A 15890-nucleotide genomic window follows, 5' to 3' on the forward strand; every position below is an offset into this window, starting at 1 on the left:
CACAAACAATTGGCGAGGTCATTGGCGTTGTCAAGGCATACACGACGCGTGTGGGCGATGGTCCGTTCCCAACGGAGCAATTGAATGTAAGTTTGCCCCAAGCAGCGTTTACAGGTGCACCTAATGAATTATTTTTATGCAGGAAATTGGTGATCTGCTGCAGACTCGAGGCTTTGAAGTTGGTTGTAACAACGAAGCGTAAACGTCGTTGCGGCTGGCTGATATTCCGCTGCTCAAATACACCTCGCTGGTTAACGGTTACACTTGCATTTGCATAACGAAGCTGGATATTCTAGACACATTGCCCGAAATTAAGGTGGGTGTGAACTATAAACGCAGCAATGGCGAGAACTGGATCATTTCCCCGGCACCATCCATCAGTGAGTTGAGCGATATTGAGGTGGAATACGCCGTATTGCCCGGTTGGCAGACGTCTACTGAGCACATACGCAACTTCAAGGAGTTGCCCGAGAACGCACAAAACTACGTCCGCTTCTTGGAAAGCCACTGAGCGTGCCAGTACGCTGGGTCGGAGTTGGTAAAGGCCGTGAATCTATAATTAATGTACATTAGTTAGCCATACATACTATGAATATGCGTATATGAGAGGGAAACGCTTTAAAATCCATTTAACCCACTAGCCAGAGATGCACCTATCTGTGAGTGCACTCTGGGCGTTTATCTACAAACTTATCCGTAAAGTAATCTATAACGACACCAATTTGGACACAAACTTTTAGCGTTCTTAAGTTTTATTTTTTAGCTTGATGGACAACATATGCTTTTTATTTGTCGATTTACTAAAAAAATCGCACAGGCTTACATTTTCGTTTGTTGAGACGTACTTAGCTTTTAAGATCGTCAAGTAAAGTTTTTAATTTTGATATGCATAAAGATTAACAGATATTTTTATTGTACAAAAACTAATTAACGTTGATTTAATATTTAAATACAACATTGTGCTTTGACTTGTATAATTATAATTGTAATTTATATGGATGTTTTTGGTTTTTGGTCCCGCTTCAGTCGCAAATTAGTTGAGAATGCGCAATAAAAATAAAATAACATAGTCGAAAACTTGCTGTTTTATTTGAGTCAAATAAACACCTTCGTTATGAATAGATATAGCGCGCAATTGATTTGTGATGCCACATGTTCATTTGACTGGGTGGCAACGCTAAGCAGAGTTGATGCGCGTTCCGTCGTGAGTGGCACTCGTCCCATTTCGTTTTCAACCAGCAAGTTAACTGGTTCAGCGCTGCTCAAAATACAAAGATTTGACTATCTCGACCAGATAAATTGCTAATACAATGGTAAATATTCAACTAATTTGATTGATATTCTATGGAATTTTGAAACATTGTGTTTTTTGCAATAATTCCCTGATTGCACTCGATACACGTGTTGTATTTGCTTATGGGTGTAACATAACCTCAAAATAAAAAACACGACATTTGCAGGCTGCTGCTCCTAAGGATATTGAGAAGCCCCATGGCGGCGATTCTACCTCTGTACACCGCATTCGCATCACCCTGACCTCAAGGAACGTTCGCTCTTTGGAGAACGTGTGCCGCGACTTGATCAACGGTGCTAAGAACCAGAACCTGCGTGTCAAGGTAAGAGCGCTTGCCGCATGCTGCTAAAACTTAGCTACTTATTCAAACATATATACATGCATGCGCATTTGTATATATTGTTGATGATTGCATTTACCTGGAGGCTTCGTATGCCTGCTTGCTGCTTAGCCTAGTCTTTAATAAATGCCAGACAAAATGCCTAAATTGGACATTGTGTTTACTTTAAATCAGAAAGTGAAGACATTCTATGATTTACGCAACATACGCAAATTAAAGAGAAATAATATTGTAGTTAATTATAATTAATTTGTATTACAGGGCCCAGTGCGCATGCCGACCAAGACCCTACGCATTACCACCCGTAAAACTCCTTGCGGTGAGGGTTCAAAGACCTGGGATCGTTTCCAGGTGAGTTGATAGTCCAGCTTGGGATTGTGCTAGTGTGGACAGATCAGATATCGTGCTTCGGCACAGAAGCTGCCTTTGTACAGTATCATCGATTTGCCCAGATTAAACGTATTCTCATAGTCCACTTTGCTGGTAACCCACACAATTTGGCTCTCCGAATTCGACAGTTTAATTCAATTTATAATGTACATAATCTTAAAAGTGTGTATTGAATAATTAATTTTATCTTATCTTTTTAGATGAGAATCCACAAACGTATCATCGATTTGCATTCGCCATCTGAGATCGTGAAGAAGATCACCTCGATCAACATTGAGCCCGGAGTAGAGGTTGAGGTTACTATTGCCAATTAAAATCGGCTTACGAACTTTCTTCGCAACATGTTGAAAAGTTTCGTATTTTAATAAAAAAAAATAAAACAAACTTTTCATAAAACTGATTGTGAACTTTATTGCAGTTTGCATGCATTCTGGAATGTGAAGTATGAATGGTTTTTGCTCTAGTAATAGTCTGGCACTGGTGCACATGCTATTTTAACAAAATCAGCATAGCGTACGGTGCTATTGTTATTAACATTAGCCTCCCTAAAGATATTATCCACCTCGCGCACAGACAGACCCTCGCCCCAGTTTTGCAGTAAATTACGTAGCTGTTTTGCTGATATGGTGCCTTTGTTTTGTGGATCGGCTGCTTTGAATGCAGCAATGACTTCACTTGGAAGATTTTCCACTGAGGAGTGTTGGTGCATGATATCCAGGAAGTCAGCAAAACTCATTTTACCATTCTTTTGCTTTAGATACGACACCAATTCCTGTATCGTTGGCGACAAACCCAAAGAGCGCATAATCACCTGTTGAATAAACTTGTCTTATGATAGTTTCCCTCTGATATAACATGACTAATATTTACCGTTAGCTCGTCTAAGTTGTTTATTTGACCTGAACGAGCGAACAGATAAAAACACTCACGGAATTCTAATGGGAGAAGTAAAAATTAGATAAGAATATAAGTATGACCTCATGCTTTCAATGTTTCACATTTAGTAGTACTTACCATCAATGTCCTGTTCTTTAAAGTAGCGAGCCTATGTATAAAATGAAAGGAAATTAAGAAGTAATTAGCATAAATACTAAAATGGGAAATGGGGACAACCAGTCAAGTGGAAAGTAGTTTTCACATATTGGACATTGAACAGTTTACAAACGTATGAATTAACACATTTTAAAAAGCATATTAATAAGAATTTTTCATATACTCTACCATTTAAATGAATGTTTATTATTTGCACTTTAAACGAAAAAACAAGTTGTAAATAAACTGATGAAAACTCAAACAGGTTGTGTTTAAATGTGAAGCGCTGCCACCATGTCGAAAGGGACCGATAACGAATTCGATAAGTCGTATACCTGTGCAACAGCTGTCGCGCCGTGTTCCTGTCAAAAGGTGAAGAAGCAGAATAAATTTGTGTACGTGTGTGTTTTGATAGCTAAGCTAGCTACGTGGTGATTGTGCGTGCCACCAAATTCGAAATCCTCGCAAACAACACTAGCGCTTCCACATAAATGCATCTACCAGACTTTGCAATAGCAGCCTTGCTGCTTACCCTCGTTGGGTATAGCAGTGCAACAGCGTGTGGCACCCGGTGTAAATCCCAGCATTATGTGAGTAATAATATATGTTGCATTTTGTTATATTGTGCAACCAGCTGGAACTTAATAGAGTAACTGATTTATAATTTTTTTCATGACGAGTAGCAACAGGCGCCCCAGCAAGTGCCACAACACCACCAACAGCACCCGCCACCACAATATCAGGGACACGGAGCGCCCGGCGTACCGCCGCAGCAATATGTAAGTGATTCTCAAGGATGAGTCTGTATTTGAGGTAGAACTAATATGTCAACCTATTAGCAAGTGCCCGTTCAGCAGCAGCCACAACATGTGCAATATCAGCAGGGTGCCTGTGCAGCAGCAGCCGCAACAACAACAGCAGATTCATCAACAGCAACAGCATATGCAGCAACCTGTACAAACATCAGCCACAACAGGTGCCGCAACATCAACAGCAGCATGCCGGCGGTCCATCATCATGGACAGCCACAGCAGGTTTGAACACGGGTAACATTCAACAAGAGCGTGCGTAAGTGTCTGCTAGGGCTTATCACTTAATCAACTATCAACTATATAGCAATTAATCAATTTTACATATGGAATAATCTTATCTTATATCTTATCATTTACCCATTTGTTGTCTAACTACAGTCATATCCAAGAGCACATGCAGGTGCCCATCGATACGAGCAAAATGTCCGAGGCTGAGCTACAGTTCCACTATTTTAAAATGCATGATTCCGACAATAACAACAAACTAGATGGATGTGAGCTCATCAAATCTTTATTCACTGGCACGGTAAGAACCAATAGTTACTCTTACATGTTTGTAGTTAGTTTAAGCTGTTTGCCTTACCTTTGCTTATGTTTGACTTTGTCTCTTGTTTTACTCTTTTTTTTCATATAACAAATTTCACTACATTTCGGCTGGTTCCGGTTCTTCTGGTTTTGGTTGTGGTTATATTCGACATCATTTAAAACCCATCTCGCATGTGGCTTCAATAATTCATAATTCAAATCAACCACGTATGTAGAGCAAGGCAGCAAAGAACAACCCAACGGTGAGAAGCCCCACGTAGAGGAGAAAGTATTCTCAGACGAAGAGCTAGTGGCTCTTATTGATCCTATTCTTCAAATGGATGACACATCACGTGACGGCTTCATCGATTATCCAGAGTTTATTAAGGCCCAACAGAAGGCTGCCGAGAAGCATCAGCAGCAGCAACAACAGCAGCCGGCACAACAGCAGCCAACTCATTAGTATATAGAATACTTGATTCAGTTTGCATTACCTAACACAACACAGTTATGTCTCCATCAGTATCTTGGTCCGAATCATGGCACACATTGTTACAACATTAGATCACATCCCCACACACTACACATTGAAATGAAATTTATTCGCAAATAATTTCAGCTCAAATTGTAAAATATGTCAATAGTTCAAACAAATGTTTTGAACAGGCTACAAGCATTCCAATCCATCGGGCAACTTCTTTGAACAAATTGTATAATTATTAAAACACTTCTCAAAAAATTCGAATAATAGCACACACGAATCTCATTTGTGATCAGTGCAATTAAACTATTTGTTTTTTGTTTAATCTTCACTTAATTTAGTTATTCGTTCAATCCGAAGATAATTTTAAGCGTCAACTAAAAGCAGCGAAAACAAATCAAGGCTGATTGTGTAAACATTTGTTTGTACAAAAGAAAAAAAAAAACAATAAAAAAAGCGAACGTTCTGAAACTATAGCTAACAATTGATCTTTAGAAATTGAAATATTTACATACAATAACATATATGTATACTTTATAATGCATGAAATTCATTGTAAGTAATGTGTTTTTAGAAAATAAAAAATGAACTTGAAAATAAAAGATTATACTTAGTCGAATTTTTTTATATTTAATTAAAACAGTTTAAATTGAAATCTTATTTTTTAACCTTCGCATTTCAGTTGAAGACCCCCACAAGCCGATAACCCCGGGAAATGCTGAAAACCCAGATGAGTCGGACCACAAAAAGGGAAGCGTATATACCGACAAGGCTTTAGAGGAGACCATAGATTATGTACTGAAATCCATGGATTTGAATAATGATGGTTTTGTCGATTATGCTGAGTATCGAAAAACAGAAGCGTCCGTAGGCAAGGATTAGATTTGCAACAGTGATTCAAAGAGCCATGGAACTTGACACGCATTTTAGGTTTTTATTGAAGTTTGTTTTTTTTATATTATATAATTTTTTACTTTTTCATAATAAATTGGCTTCAGAATCCAAAAGGAACTTGCAATAATTATTAAGTGAACTAATTCGTAGTTTTAAATGACTGAATTATTACTGGAAGTGTGTCTATAAATGCTTACCTTACTTTTAGAATAGTGTTTGTCACAGCAAGCACTTTCCACGGTACAATTGCAAACAGCCGGCCGGCTAGTGCCATGAAAGCTGTCACCATGCATGAAAGCTCCTTGACGGTTTGAGCTTTCAATCTGCGTCGAAGCGTCGCGGTAAACAGAAGCACAAAATAGCGCAGCGTAAAATAGTAAAATGTGTTGACAAAGGCGAATGCCAAAGGGAATCGTTAAACGCTACACCGAATAATAATACTAATATTCGAAGTGATTATTTATATTTATATATTAAGCATTCGCCGCGTGTGCCCAGATATTTGAACGACCTAGATAACCATTCGCAATGTAAGCAAATAAGAAAAAAGTGCAACAAAAAAAGGCTTTTGCGCTAGTTTATGAATTGCATGCCATGATTCCGTTGCTCGGGGTGACCCTGGCGGTGCAATTGTTGGCTGAAAATAAATAGCCTGAAGCGTGTCCGGGACACGGATCCCGGAGCGTATATACCACGTGCTTGCGTGCGGGTATTAATTGGCCCATGTGTAAATATTTTCAGTTTCATAAATAATATATATGTTAGGTGTAGGTCTGATATCGATTTTGCCCAGAACCCAGGTTGCGAGCGGGTGGCGTGGGGGTGTTTGTTAGCGGAGCGATGTTTAGATAAGCCGGCCGGTGGTTCTCTATACAAATATAATCACGTCATTATACCCTGAGCCCATTAACAATGAGTAAGCATAGTGTATTGTAGATTACAGGCAAGGGAATGAATGTATTCTTAACCAGGACTTAACACTGCCTGTGTGTGTTTTATTTTCCACTATATATAAGGAGGCTGATCTCACTACCGTCTATAGTACAAACAGATATTCGCTAATTTTTGTGGTGTCCTCTCATGTATGATGTAGTGACACTTTTTGACCTGTTCCTCCGTTGACTTTGTTTATTCTACAGGGCTGCAATGCAGTCCGGCAGCCGCCCCCGTGAGCGCCTGCTCTACGCCTTTCGTGGATGGATTGCGTTTGTAGCTTTCATGGATCTGGGCACAGCGTTCCGCAGCTATATAGAACGACGCAGTTTCCTGGGCGATCATAGTGATACACAATTTATCGAGGGTAAGCATAATCAAATGTATGAAACAATACGCATGACTAAATTATAATGCTCTAGGTGATTATACCATTTCCCGTATAATTGGTATGTACTGTCTTCTAAGGCAATCGCTTTGGTGCACTGTACGCTGTACATACACTATAGGCCGTAAGTATAAAGTTACATATTAAAGGGACAACGGAACCATTGCAAATGACTCCCTTTCTTCCGCTCTCTGTCTCGCTCACTCTTTACAGCGTTGTCAGCATGGGCGGTTGTTCTCTAGCTCTTACTATGGTCTTCTATGCCACCGAAGCACTCTACTTTCGTTCAAGCACTTTAAACTTTTACGTAATCTTCCCTTGCGTCTTGAATAGTAAGTAAATAAATACATTATGTGCATAAATTAAAAATATATATTATTCATATACAGCAATTACTCTACTGGGCCTCATATACATACCTAAAAGACTTCGTCTCTGGGAACCCAATATGGATCTGGATGATGAGAACTCGCAATTATTAAAGCAAATGACTGGCTATAAAAGACGTCGCGCGAAAAAGCAATAATTTAGTATTGAGATTGATTTAAAACAACGAAGCAACAGAAAAACGTTAACAGTTTGGATTGAGAAGTTTGAGATTGAGATTGAGTTATAAAACGATACATAAATCATATATTGAATCCGTTATGGACTGCAGTGATGTGATCAGAAGCATCAAACAATACTTAATTAGCAATACTAACCAAAGCCAAATTAGTGATTTTCTATTAATTAAGAACAAAGGAGTAAGCCTCTAAATACATACGTCAATTGCTGACATAATCACTTGAAAACATTTTGTACTTCCTTTTTAGAATCCATTTAAAATACATTATTAAACCATTATAGAGTTTATTACACTTTTAAAATATGACAATTAGATAATGCCATTAAATATATAAGTTCACTGTTTAAATTTAAGCAAATTTAATGTTCGACTCATGAGAATGGCTTAAATTTACAACCACGTTTATAATTGAATATTTATAGTATTATGTGGAATCACAAGTAGTTAATTGCAATATTTGCACATTTGAAAATTTATATCTAGTTATATTCAACGATCATATACATACATATTTAGCAAAGATGCTTTGTATCACACGTAAACCAATATTTATATAAATATAAATAAATTATATATAACAATAATAGTTTTAGCACCAACATGGTTAATACTGACATATACTCAATAAAAATAATATGAAGTCATTTACTCCGGAATTTTGACTCTGTAACATTTCTTGAATTTGTAAAAGAAATTAATATATCATCTAATGTTTCTGGGTGTTAAACTAGTTAAATGAATTTTTCAAATAAAAGACGCTTTCGATAATTATGTACGAAACTATCAGTGCCTTACAGCACCATCACTAGCTTAATAATAACAGTTCGTTAACAGGGTAGTTTACGCTTAACAGAATCATGCAAGTTAATATCTGTTATCGATATCCAAATTCTCTCTCTGGCGCATTTAATTTTAAAAGAGCTCTTTTAATAAAACTACTGTTTTTGTAGCTAACTAAACATAATGTACCGAAAATTTAAGAAACGAAACAATGCCCTAGCAGGACTTAATACAATTGACGAGAATGCAACTATTAAAATACCGGTAATTGATCAAGTCCCACTGCACTGCATGAGATCATGAAACAAATTGTTGTTTTTTTTTTTTAAAGCGGGGTTCGTCTGCTAAACAAACAGATGCCACAATCGAGACATTGGCCGTCGAAAGTGAAGAGGAAAATATACCAGCTTCGCAGGAGCAAACACAACGTTTTCTATCGCAACATAGCATAGCATTGGCCGCTACATTGGGGCGCACGCAGTCTTCATCGCGAATGAACAGTTCCCGCCAACCGAATAGCTTCTTTGAAATGGTGCTGATGAACGCTGGTGTGCAATTGGACCAAACGGACACATTCGTGCTGTCTTGCGATCATATTGCTATTGTTTCTAAGCTACGTGATATATTGGTGCAGTCTACGAAGTATCCGGAAAACATTGAGACATTTAAAACTGGGCTAAATGCGGCTCTAGCGCCCAAATCAAAACTGGCCCAGAAACTGCTAAGTGGCTGCACCATAGACACAGCCGGCGAAGATCAGGTTTATCAGTCACAGAACAGCATGTTTATCAACTTTCTGATGATTGACTTTCTACGGGAGCCCTGCCTGTCAGTACTTTTTCAACAAAATCGAAGAGCTGGCCAAGCAGGAGCGAGTGCAAACGGTGCCTGGTTGCCTGCCACTATTACCAATGATGCTTGCCCCAATTACGTTATCTTACTCTGTCGCATAGTGATCAGATTTTTTCCCATATTGAGCGCATATTCAACAATGCTTCAGAGTCGTCAAAGATGGATATCATAAGCAGCGCTGAGTTTTTATTAGACGCCAGTAAACACGACGAGTTTGTCGAGTTGCTCACGTAAGTGTCTCATTATTCTTTGTAGAGAGCTCACTTAACTGTAATCTATCCTATCTAGTATTAACTATTCGAGCAGCAAAGATCTTTTCCATTTGACAACGCTGCAATGTTAAGCAATTTGACGCTAAATGCCAGGACTCAAGGAAAATTGCGGGAGCGTATTCTAGAGTTTGTCAAGGACGATAGCAGCTGCTCGCATGTGGTAGGTCAATCACTGGTTGTAAACTAGGTTGTAAACTATAAAATATATATGTATATATATGATTTCTTTTTAGACACTGCCGCATCTCATACGCCTATTGCTAAATAGTCTCAATCAGGACACCGACGATGTTGTTCGTGAGGTATATATGAACATAGTTTATTATTATTATTATTTTTCCCTGAGTTAAGATTTCAGTATTTTGATTTAAATATATTCATATTTTAGCTGGTCTCCACACTGCGTGAAATCTTTAACTGGCGTCATAGAATGCAAGGCGAAAACTTTCAGGAGTTGGCCATTCCTGCTGCCGGTGACAAGCAATCACAATTGGAACTCTTTGGTTTTCTGCAACAAGGTCTTAAGCGGTCTAAGCGTTTTTATCAAATGTGGCAGCGTACTATTAGTGGATTGGCAGCCAGTGAATTTAAGTAAGGTTTATCAAATAAGTTTTTGTTAACCATTCCAATTGTCCTTTCAAAACTTGCAGATCATTTGATTTTATAATGCTACTGATACTTATACACATCAACGAGGATAATACTTTATTTATTGAGAATCTTGTAAGTATGAAGTCGATATTACATTGCCGATACTAATTCGTTTTTGTGCTGCTGTAGTTTCGCCGACGTATTAAACTAGAGCATATAACAGTTAACATATTAGATGAAATAAAAATCCATTATTCGCATATTTTGGAGCAACATATTAACTCACTGATGCACCTGCTCCACGACTTTATGCGGGAAAAGAATCGCATTGTAGCCGACTTCGCCAAAGCGGCCTACAGGTGAATTTGATTAGATAATTAATTTACTTGTCTCAGCTAACCACCCCTTCAACTCAGCATACTCTTTAAGATCTGCAACTCAATACAGAAAAGCATACTGAAGAAACTGCTGGAGCTGACATTTGACAAGTCTGCACAGCATGTGACCACCACATTGACATTGCTGCGTGAGCTGCAGCGCAAGAATGGAAAGCATATACAGAACTGTGCCATGTTGTTACTGCCATTGCTCGATCGCCTAAGCGATTTGACCCTGCCACAAACACGTCTCGCCATGGACTTGCTATGCCACGTTGCATTTCCTGAACCCAAATTGCCTGAGTGTGCCCCACTGCAGGATCAAATCGAAATGGTTGTAAAGAAACAGCAAATAAATCGGACTGAATATGTGAAAAGGCAGGGCATAATTGGTTGCGTACAGCTAATTGATGCCATTGCGCGCATTGAAACCACGCTTATCAATAACGAGGACTTGCAAACCAGCGTGGACAGCATCACTTCATTGCCTGATGGTCGCAGCAAGCAGGCAGCTAACCTGATTAGTAAATACATTTTGTTGTTTATGAAAATAAGAAATTAATAATTATTTTTATATATAGTGCTCACCCAGTCAGCTATATGTAATTCACCCGAATTACTGGCACTGTTTTACGATGAACTGGCCAGCGTACTAACTGTGCGCTACTATAACGCAGAGTCTATTTATATGCTCGACAATCAGTTTCTTATGTGGCTCTGTGAGCTAATGACCTATCGCTTTCAGCAAAGCTTTGTGAATGATCATCAGCCCAAGACAGTCAAGTGAGAAGTTTGAATCTAATTAATATGTCTTTTCATCAATTGTTTGTATATTTTTGCAGCGGCATACGGCTGGAGTGCCAGAAGAACATTAATGAATTGGACGAAACGAATGTTAATACCGAATCAGCTGTACTAGATATAGGGATTAATATATCTGAATTGGTTTTGAGTCCAAATGGAATGTAAGTTCAAGTAAACACACAGAAATTTATATGTGCAGACTAAAGCTATTACTTTTTCAGCGCCAGCGATTCTATTTTTGTGCTAGCGCCGCTCTTTCACTTGGTCAGCGTGCTGCACAATCAACGCTATCAGTACAGTCTGGAATTGGTAAATGCACTCCAAGGCTGTGCCATTGTGCTGCCCACGTTTTTTGATGATCCTAATTATTTGGCCATCTTTGATAATTATGATGAAGAGACACAAAAGCGCATATTGCACATTTACTATCACACGATCAATTGGATGCGTGTTACGACCTGCGCTTTTGCCTCCCAAAAGCATGAAGCCACACGCAAACGGGTTCTAAAGCGTCTCGCCGATTTGATTTGCACAGAGCAAAGATTGAAGTCACTTTTGACTCATGCTCCTGTTGGTTTTGCGCCACCGCCCTGCCAGTTTCTTAACATTGTTAAACAGGGCGCTCCCCAGCAAGTTACGCGCGAAAAAAGACCTACGACTAGTAAGGGCAAGGCAAATAAGGTTAATAACGAAACGATCACGAGGAACCGCAGAGCATGGACCAATCAAAATTGGGTGATTTCAGCATCAAGTTGGGTAATTGCAAATCCATTAAATGCAAAATCAATTTTGAACAGCTATATGGACCCATGGAAAGCTTTAGACAGCTTGATGTGGGTATAATAGTGTTGCTGAAAGAACAACCCTTCAGCTTGAATTACCCACTGGAAGACGAAGAAGTGGGTACACATTTGGGCGTGTTGGAATTGCGTTTTATACTAACAGATTTGGTACATAAATTGGATACTATTATTAACGGATGCCAAGACGTTACCGAAGCTGGCACGTTAAGATCGCATGTGGCCAAGCCAGAGCATTTTATGTCTGATTTAGAAAAATGTTTAGGTGAAATCCATCTGCGTTTAATAGCGCTCGCGGCACACATTGATGAGGAGCTAGAAAAGGTCAATAATGTCCACAGCAATTTGGATCTGTTCAAGGATCGATTTAATTATGTTAAAACCTGCTTTGGCTTATGCATTCACTTGCTTGCATTGTATTTCTCATGGAATGAGTGGAGTGACAAGTCCAAAATCGCGTTGCTAGAGTGTGAGTAAAGCATAACTTTAAATATTGCTATTATTGATGGATTATTCTCTGATTAGCTTCATTAAATTCACTGATGCCCCCTGGCCAGCGCAAGGCAGCGAAAAAACCATCCATAGCACGCATTGCCTCCCAGATCTTTGATTATTTCTGCAAATACGAAAAATCGGTGCTAGTACTTGGCACTGCCGTGCAGCTTCACCATTTGCTGCGCAGCTTGCGTAAATTGAGTTGTTCCGGCGAGAATGCAGTTCAGCGCAGCAATCAGCAGGCCGAGGATATACGTACGTCCTTCTAATTATTAAAATTTTATTTTTTTCTATATGTTTTTGGCGTTGTAGGAAAATATTGTACCAATATGCTGAGACGCAAATGGTACCACTACACTGGTGGCTTGGAAAAGGGAGCACAATGTAACGTTCATCTCGACAAGCTTATTAAAGGCTTTCTTAAGGACACATCATTTGAACGTCAGAAGGATATTTTATTTGCCCTTAAAGAGGAGTGCCTGCTTCTAAATAAAAAAGACTTGTCTTTAGAATCGATTCCCAATATTAAAAAGTAAGTTAAATTAGTTAAGTGTGTTTGTCCAAAAATTTATAATTTGCGTATTCTAGGCCTAACTTTCCCCTATTGTTTCGTGGGCTATGCGAGATTATTATCAGCACATTGAATTCCCAATGTAGTAGTCCCGCTGAAACGATCGCTTCAAGCTCTGGGAATCAACTATATGTCTCCTTAATGGCCTTTTGGAAATTGTCCAGACTGTGGAACAGCCGCGCAATTTTGGCTTATTCTTAAAGCATTCGCAATTGTTCCTGAAACTGTTCCTACAACATGGTGTGTCCGTTCTTGAGACGATTGTGCGCGATAGTCCCGAACGGTTAACCAAATTTTTTCACGAGCTACAGAATGTAACCAAGTTTTTGCACAATCTCTGTTGCCATTCGAAGTCAATAAAGAATACTGCCATTATTAGCTACATTCCTAGCCTACGTGAAACGCTGGAAACACTGGTGTTTCGTATAAAAGCGTTGCTGGCGGCCAACAAATGTCATGCCGCCTTTCATATCAGTATTTTGGATAATAAGGATTTGCATGGCGATGCAATTGTGACTCCCAGGGGATCACTTATCAACGCAACTAATAGCGATGAAGAAATCCCCGAAGATGACGTCAGCGTGATGAAACTTATATAAATGATGATGAGGGCAGCACTCTTCTGGATAGTTCTTCGCGACGCAGCGCAAATAGTCGCAGCAGCAAATCAAATTCACGCAGTAAATGTTTTTAAAAATCATTGTATGTTGTAAACAAGACAAATATATATATATAATCTCTAATTATGTTGAAAGCAAGGAAATGGTTTTATTATTCCAGCTTCAGCTACAAACTCATTTTACCTGTTAAACATTAACATTGGGCTCGTTACAAGTAAAGTAATCAAGAGTAGTTTTTGCATTGTTTATTTAATTTTTTTTTTATTTATTATCTGGATGCAATTTTATTTAATTTTTGTATTACAAATAATAACAAATGTATGTATATCAAATATTTTAGTACAATATTCTTCTCACTTTTATTTTCTTCATTAACAATAATTGTTTGTAAGACGTAAAAGATGTTGCTTCCTATCGCTGTTCCACCTACATTTCTGCATGTTCTTGAAATGTTCATTTGTTTGTTTCATGTTTGTTTTATACTTTTGCTTAATAATTGGCGACGTTACGTTCACGGCTTTTATAAATTCCTCATACGTGTGACATGTATGCAAATTTGATGTGATGTTCATTTTAAGAATTAATAAAAAAAAATTACAATTTATTTGAAAAAATTAGGAAAAAACAATATGAAAACACACACAAACTATAAGTATACATATAAAAAATTCGTTCAATAGGATTTAAAAAGAAAATCACGTAAATGTGCAGCTAATAAAACAACGTAAAATATCTTCTAACGGTATACATTTTCGACAGTTTATCATAACACATATCCAGATTTGTAGTATATATATTAGTGTAAACAATTGACACTGGAAACTGACGGTTCTAGCTCTATGGGAAATTTGCATCGTGGATTTGCAGGCTGTTAAAAAACTACGGCGACCTATATACGGTCGCTTCTAAGACTGCTGCTTTATAAACAGCTGCGCCTAAGCTAATTTCATGTGATCTTGAAATATACGTTTCAAATACCAAAATTTAAAACGAAAGCTTTGCTGAAAGATTTGAAAAGGAAATCATCATATTAATTTGGAAAAGATTTTTGCACTCTCGAGTACTGTTGGTATATTTCAATATTCAACGGAGTTCGTTTGTTTTTTTTTTGATTTATTAATTTTTATTGTTTTCTTTATTTGCCAATTTTTCAAAAACTTAAAACATTTTACACAAATTAATTTTAAAAATTTTAATACGTACGCAGTCTGTTTAAAAGTAAAGTTAGATTATACACTCCTATATCTACATATACACTATATACTCATATATATATAAATTTTTTTATAGAGAAAGATATATTTTATATATGTATGTATATATAGATTTAGTAATTATGATTAAATCTTGCCTTTGCATCATCACAATTCATGTAAAGTTTTTGTTGTATTTTCTTTTGTTTTGTTGTTTTCTACATATTTTGAAATATATATATATTTCTTATTTTTGCTTCAGTTTCCACGCGCCGCTTGCAAATTCTTGATATTAATTTCTGTGATTTTTCTGCTTTTAAGTTGTTTCTTGTTTGAATGTTGTATGACTGTTTGCTGCAATTTAATTTACACACGTATACAGTTATTATCGTTGGATATATTATGTTGAGAGCTGGGTCAAAGGTCGAAAGTTTGCTTGCGCTTCCTCACAATACACAAAAAAGTTGAAAATTAAAACCAATTAAACAGCTAAACAAATTAGTTCGGTAAATATTCTTTAACATTAGTGCTTTAAGTTTAGACGTAAAAATATTTTGCTAAAAATTAATATTCATATAGTTTTATTATATAGTAATATATATTCATGTATATATATATATTTATTTATATAACATAATATTGAAAACTTAAGCGCACAAACAAAACTAAATATTCAAATTAAAAACTAATTTTGCCAAACGTTTTTGCTTTCCCGAAAAAATTAAACAAAATTACAAATTACAATACATATTTAACACAAATATAAAGGCAAGGAGTTTCGAAAGAACAATTTTTAACACTTCCAAAAGGATGGGGGAGCATGGGGAATTTGAAAACAACTATATATGACCGCAAAGGCATCAACGGCACATTGTTTA

General features: G+C 37.4%; 3 protein-coding genes and 3 pseudogenes across 3 annotated transcripts; 5 read left to right on the top strand and 1 right to left on the bottom strand.

Annotated features, from left to right (window-relative positions):
- The first annotated feature begins 8 nt into the window (after nucleotides 1-8).
- On the top strand, nucleotides 9-870 carry LOC115483776 (annotated as a pseudogene).
- A 343-nt stretch (nucleotides 871-1213) lies between these two features.
- Nucleotides 1214-2420, top strand: LOC111600699 (40S ribosomal protein S20). Its single transcript, XM_023316953.1, has 4 exons — nucleotides 1214-1313; nucleotides 1461-1616; nucleotides 1896-1985; nucleotides 2225-2420. The coding sequence occupies exons 1-4, from the start codon at nucleotides 1311-1313 to the stop codon at nucleotides 2336-2338; spliced, it is 363 nt and encodes a 120-aa protein (XP_023172721.1). The 5' UTR covers nucleotides 1214-1310; the 3' UTR covers nucleotides 2339-2420.
- LOC115483778 (calmodulin-like protein 4) lies at nucleotides 2416-3327 on the bottom strand. The gene is made up of 4 exons (XM_030226020.1): nucleotides 3246-3327; nucleotides 3039-3069; nucleotides 2895-2959; nucleotides 2416-2835 (listed from the first exon to the last, which is right to left on the bottom strand). The coding sequence occupies exons 1-4, from the start codon at nucleotides 3246-3248 to the stop codon at nucleotides 2485-2487; spliced, it is 450 nt and encodes a 149-aa protein (XP_030081880.1). The 5' UTR covers nucleotides 3249-3327; the 3' UTR covers nucleotides 2416-2484.
- Nucleotides 3328-3547: 220 nt separating this feature from the next.
- On the top strand, nucleotides 3548-4951 carry LOC115483779 (annotated as a pseudogene).
- Nucleotides 4952-6219: 1268 nt separating this feature from the next.
- LOC115483780 lies at nucleotides 6220-7934 on the top strand (annotated as a pseudogene).
- Nucleotides 7935-8526: 592 nt separating this feature from the next.
- On the top strand, nucleotides 8527-13951 carry LOC115483777 (Fanconi anemia group D2 protein-like). Its single transcript, XM_030226019.1, is given in 20 exon segments — nucleotides 8527-8701; nucleotides 8769-9275; nucleotides 9277-9360; nucleotides 9362-9519; nucleotides 9578-9624; nucleotides 9627-9721; nucleotides 9795-9863; nucleotides 9950-10152; nucleotides 10212-10284; nucleotides 10342-10511; nucleotides 10569-11053; nucleotides 11111-11312; nucleotides 11372-11494; nucleotides 11555-12014; nucleotides 12047-12602; nucleotides 12659-12883; nucleotides 12941-13160; nucleotides 13217-13293; nucleotides 13296-13778; nucleotides 13781-13951. Coding segments are annotated over 20 exon segments (4431 nt in total). The 5' UTR covers nucleotides 8527-8620; the 3' UTR covers nucleotides 13894-13951.
- Nucleotides 13952-15890: the final 1939 nt, after the last annotated feature.

Source organism: Drosophila hydei, unplaced genomic scaffold (genome assembly GCF_003285905.1).
Source record: "Drosophila hydei strain 15085-1641.00,03,60 unplaced genomic scaffold, DhydRS2 tig00000042-arrow-arrow-pilon, whole genome shotgun sequence".
NCBI classification, from domain to species: domain Eukaryota; kingdom Metazoa; phylum Arthropoda; class Insecta; order Diptera; family Drosophilidae; genus Drosophila; species Drosophila hydei.

Excerpts from the sequence above, each read along its gene's own strand:
- LOC115483778 (XM_030226020.1), bottom strand. Across the intron at positions 2,960-3,038 it reads TAAAGAACAGGACATTGATG|AATTCCGTGAGTGTTTTTAT; the intron begins GTAAGTACTACT and ends TTCTCCCATTAG. Across the intron at positions 2,836-2,894 it reads ACAACTTAGACGAGCTAACG|GTGATTATGCGCTCTTTGGG; the intron begins GTAAATATTAGT and ends TTTATTCAACAG.
- LOC111600699 (XM_023316953.1), top strand. Across the intron at positions 1,617-1,895 it reads ACCAGAACCTGCGTGTCAAG|GGCCCAGTGCGCATGCCGAC; the intron begins GTAAGAGCGCTT and ends TTTGTATTACAG. Across the intron at positions 1,986-2,224 it reads AGACCTGGGATCGTTTCCAG|ATGAGAATCCACAAACGTAT; the intron begins GTGAGTTGATAG and ends TTATCTTTTTAG.